This window comes from Poecilia reticulata, linkage group LG21 (assembly GCF_000633615.1).
Source record: "Poecilia reticulata strain Guanapo linkage group LG21, Guppy_female_1.0+MT, whole genome shotgun sequence".
NCBI lineage: Eukaryota > Metazoa > Chordata > Actinopteri > Cyprinodontiformes > Poeciliidae > Poecilia > Poecilia reticulata.
Window position 1 is genome coordinate 7,865,510 of NC_024351.1, and position 4,041 is coordinate 7,869,550.

Sequence of the window (4,041 nt, forward strand, 5' to 3'; positions counted from 1 at the left end):
GGCATGTCGTGCTTATTTGTGTCTCTCATGGTATGAGGAAGGCTATATAGCTCCAAGGGTCTTGCCTAAGGACCCACACTGACAGCTCAATGTCACTGTTGTAACTTTTTAATTGATATTTATACAAATATAAAAATTCCAAGTTGTTTTATTTGAAAAAGCTCATGTAACATTTGTGGCTAGAATGTCTCTTTGGATTGTAAAGGTTGAAGACCTATGTTGCATTTCATACTGTGTAGCTTCATGAAAGCAGTACATTTTACTACTCTGCGAAACTTACTGGAAATATTGTATTTACTCATTTGACTACTTTCTACCTTTACATATTGAATATTTAGTGCAGAGACTAGACTTCCAATTTGCAGAGAAATCTTAAAACATCTTTCTGTACTAGAAAAAGACAAATTCAAAAGAGACAGAAAAACTACGTAAAATAGTGTTTATTACCCGTCCCTTATCAAACTTCATTGGCCTCAGTCAATAAATCATGAGCTTCTCAAGTGAACACGGAGACATGACGTAGTTTAACTGTATCGAAAAGTAATACGGTTGGTTTTTGTAAAATATGTTTGTTTTTTTAAAGCAGTCTCTAGCCCAACATCAAAGTGATTATTCAAATTAATTCAGGGATGGTGACGACGATGATAATCTTTTAAATCCCACAGAAGGATTGCATAATGGGTTTGTTGATATTTGTTTTCTCTGAGAATAAGAGAGCGAGCAGGCAGAGGCGTGACAAAGTCTGCGTCGGTGCTAACAGAGTGTAGGAGGGAGGGCACACAAATGTTTCCCAACACAATGAAAGATCCCCCACAGGAACAAATTGAAAATTCGCTCTAATCAGATATTCAGATTTCTATATTTTACATGATTTTTTTATTTTGTATTTTGTTCTCAACAGAAACTCCATGAAAAATACTGTCAGGCATTAGCCTGCCCTATCAATGGAACAAGATTTATATTCCTTAAATTTACAGTAGATTGAGACGTTTCAGCTCAATTTATTGTGCTTTTTTTTACTCATCTAATATAATCATAATAAAGCTGGATTTAATATTTATTTTCAGAAATCTGTTCTACAACATTCGTCAGCCTAAGACTGTCAGAAAGTCCCCAAACTTCTTTCGTGAAAAGAAAATGCATATACGTTTATATATGAGAAATACATATATATGCAAACTATCTTTTCATTTAGCTGCTAAACAAAATATCACCCTTGAATGTTATTTGTGTGCATGCATATTTAAAAGGGGGAAAAGTCATGTTGACACTCAATGACTGACTTATACAGTAAAGCAGTTTAAAAAGAACAGCTTTGCTCATTTATGAGACGTCTTTGCTGAAATAAAATGTTAAATTAGATCAATATATTAACAATTTCTTAATAAACATGCTATTTTAAAAAGTTTTAAGCCTCTATAAATAAGTTATTACTGAAACAACTTGATCAGAAAGTAGCACACATGATGTCATGCAAAAACTGGCAACTGACTTCCAAAACTGGATAAATCAGAATTTATTTACAAAAATGAATTAAATCCATTATTGTATATTTGAAGTAAACATAACATTTTTCTGTATGTTTGTCAGTTCTTAGTAGTTTTTTATTAAATGCATACAGGAAGCAATAAAAAGTCAAGCGCATTAACTGATAGGTGTATTTTTTTTTTTTTTACACACAGGCATGAAAGGCAATCATGCATTCACTGTAATTGAGAACTGGCTAAGATAAGGCAAACTTTACATTCAGTGTGCTAATTAGGCTGCCAATGTGTAGCAAAGGTTTTCTAAACAAACACAACAATAAACAAGCTAAGGAATATGTTCATTCATTTCACAGGCAAATCTACCCAACAAGCTTTTTTTTTTTATCACTGTTGGTCCACAGGATTCAAAAATGGTACATAATCTAGAAAGTTCAGTAAATTTTGGCAACTTTATGGCAGCATCAGAGAAACTTTACATGACAATGACGCCACCTGGAGGCAGAACTGAGGCATTTCAATCAACTCTTCGGCTCGTTAAAAAAAAAAAAAAAAAAGTTTCAATCCTTATGACTTTTTTTTTTTTTGGTACATGCTCAGATAATCATCTTGTTACAAGGCTGAGCTGAGCTTGTTAAGAGCAGCAGCTTCCTCTGAGGTTCTCTGTGGCATCATGTGTCATCCTCATTGTAGAAAAAGACGTAGTAGAATAGAGCACTGATCGTAAGCAGGGCCACTGACAGCACCATGTTCCTTCGGTTCTCTCCTCTCAACATCGCAAGCTCTTTATCTAAGGGGAAGAAAAACTTAACAAGAATTAACATGTAATGTTTGGCAACTAGCAGTACTCTAATGTAACTGTGACTGGTTAGTGTTATTGTTTTGTTTTTTGTACAGAACACAGTAAAAACTCTAACAATAAAATTAAAAAAAAACAATCCTATAAGGCTTTTCAGCCAAATTAGCCATTAGCATGTCACTTTCTTAATTTGCCATTTTATTAGTAAACGTAACCCATAAATCAACATCTAAGTGTTAATTAAAATGTTGTTAGCTATAGGTGAGCACTGCTGCAAGAATACTAAAGACGCTGGCTCTAATGTAAGGAATGTGAAAAATGAATGTAGGATCTTGAAAATCTATAGTCGGGGAGTCCCTTAGCTTCAATTGTTAACAATGATCAAATATCCAAATCACACATTAACATAGTTCAGCAATCAAGTGGAGTGTATCACCAGGAACAATCGTTTTAGATGTATCAGCTCACCTAGCTTTTGCACCCTCTCATTTATTATTGCCATTTCCTTTTCCAGTTCTTGTCTGTGGGAAAAAAGTGGAATGGGGAAATGATATGCATCAACTGCTAATACAAAATAAACAACCAAATAAGTTAATAATACACAAGCGTACATTCCCAAAGACAGAGTGTCCTGCATACATATTCATACCTCAAAAAGCAAAATGTAATGTTTCAGTTATTGACTGTGTGTTCTATGATTTTTGTGTTTTTAATGACGTAAAGCACTTTCGAGTTGCCTTGTTGCTGAAATGTGCTCTACAGATAAACATGATTTTGTAACATTACACTCACAAACATTAATATTTCTTATCGGGATTTCATGTGATTGACAAACACTAAGTTGTTCGTCATGATGAAACGGAGTTGAAAAGATACATGGTCTGGACAGTCTTTCCTATGAAAATCCCCTCAGTTAGCCTCGTGTACGAATGGTGCTATTTACATAAACTTGTTTTGCACACCCCACCTCAAGTCCCACAGCATGATGCCGTCACTGCAGTTGTAGTGTTTAATGTATTCAGTTTGACTGTAGTGTTATTTTTCCACCACAGCATTTGCATACACAGCAAAAAATAAAGAAAAAAAATTATTCCATGTCATATATCCAACATGGAAAGAAAGACAAAAAACATTTTAACATATTAATTCGTTGCAATAAATTAAGCCCACAATTTTATTTTAGCTTCTCAACGGAATGTTGATTAGATAGATAGATAGATAGATAGATAGATAGATAGATAGATAGATAGATAGATAGATAGATAGATAGATAGATAGATAGATAGATAGATAGATGGATGGATGAACGTTTCACTGCATTTTAGAGTTGATACCTCCACCTTCTCCTCCCTCACCTCTCCAGCTCGGACAACCTCGCCTTCCTGCTTTTAAACTCCGCCCTCTCCAGGTTGTCCTGGCAACGCTCCCGTCTTTCCTCCAACCGGTCAATCTTTACACATATGGAGACATTAAACGAGGTTACTGTGCACTGAACATAACAACTTAACGAAATTAGAAAGAGAACAAGCAGAACAGTGAATAATAAACACCGTTTGGCATAAAAAAAAAAAGCGACTGACGCATAAGTACCGAAAACAAAGCTTGGAAAGTTTTACCTCGGAAGCGATACTGACATTTTCTCGTTTCTTGTCTTTCATTTTAGCCATTCTGTGGCTAAAGCGACAAAAGGCAAAGTGCAGGTAGCTGGAAACAGCTCTGACTGTGCGGAAGTGGTTTTCTTCTTCGCAATGTTTACCT

General features: G+C 35.0%; 1 protein-coding gene across 2 annotated transcripts; it reads right to left on the minus strand.

The window, feature by feature from the left end:
• Nucleotides 1-1,859: 1,859 nt before the first annotated feature.
• ccdc167 (coiled-coil domain containing 167) lies at nucleotides 1,860-4,041 on the minus strand. 2 transcript variants are annotated; one of them, XM_008397764.2, is made up of 4 exons: nucleotides 3,918-4,041; nucleotides 3,639-3,733; nucleotides 2,752-2,804; nucleotides 1,860-2,274 (listed from the first exon to the last, which is right to left on the minus strand). In XM_008397764.2, exons 1-4 carry the CDS (start codon nucleotides 3,948-3,950, stop codon nucleotides 2,156-2,158), a joined length of 300 nt encoding a protein of 99 aa, XP_008395986.1. In that variant the 5' UTR covers nucleotides 3,951-4,041; the 3' UTR covers nucleotides 1,860-2,155. The 2 variants fall into 2 exon arrangements, with proteins under 2 accessions (XP_008395986.1, XP_008395985.1); XM_008397763.2 differs by having other exon boundaries at nucleotides 3,900-4,041.

Coding starts and splice junctions, on each gene's coding strand:
- ccdc167 (XM_008397763.2), bottom strand. CDS start 3,950: ATGGCTAAAATGAAAGACAAGAAACGAGAAAATGTCAGTATCGCTTCC. Junction 2,805..3,638: donor AGGTTGTCCGAGCTGGAGAG/GTGAGGGAGGAG, acceptor TTTTTCCCACAG/ACAAGAACTGGAAAAGGAAA. Junction 2,275..2,751: donor TGAGAGGGTGCAAAAGCTAG/GTGAGCTGATAC, acceptor TCTTCCCCTTAG/ATAAAGAGCTTGCGATGTTG.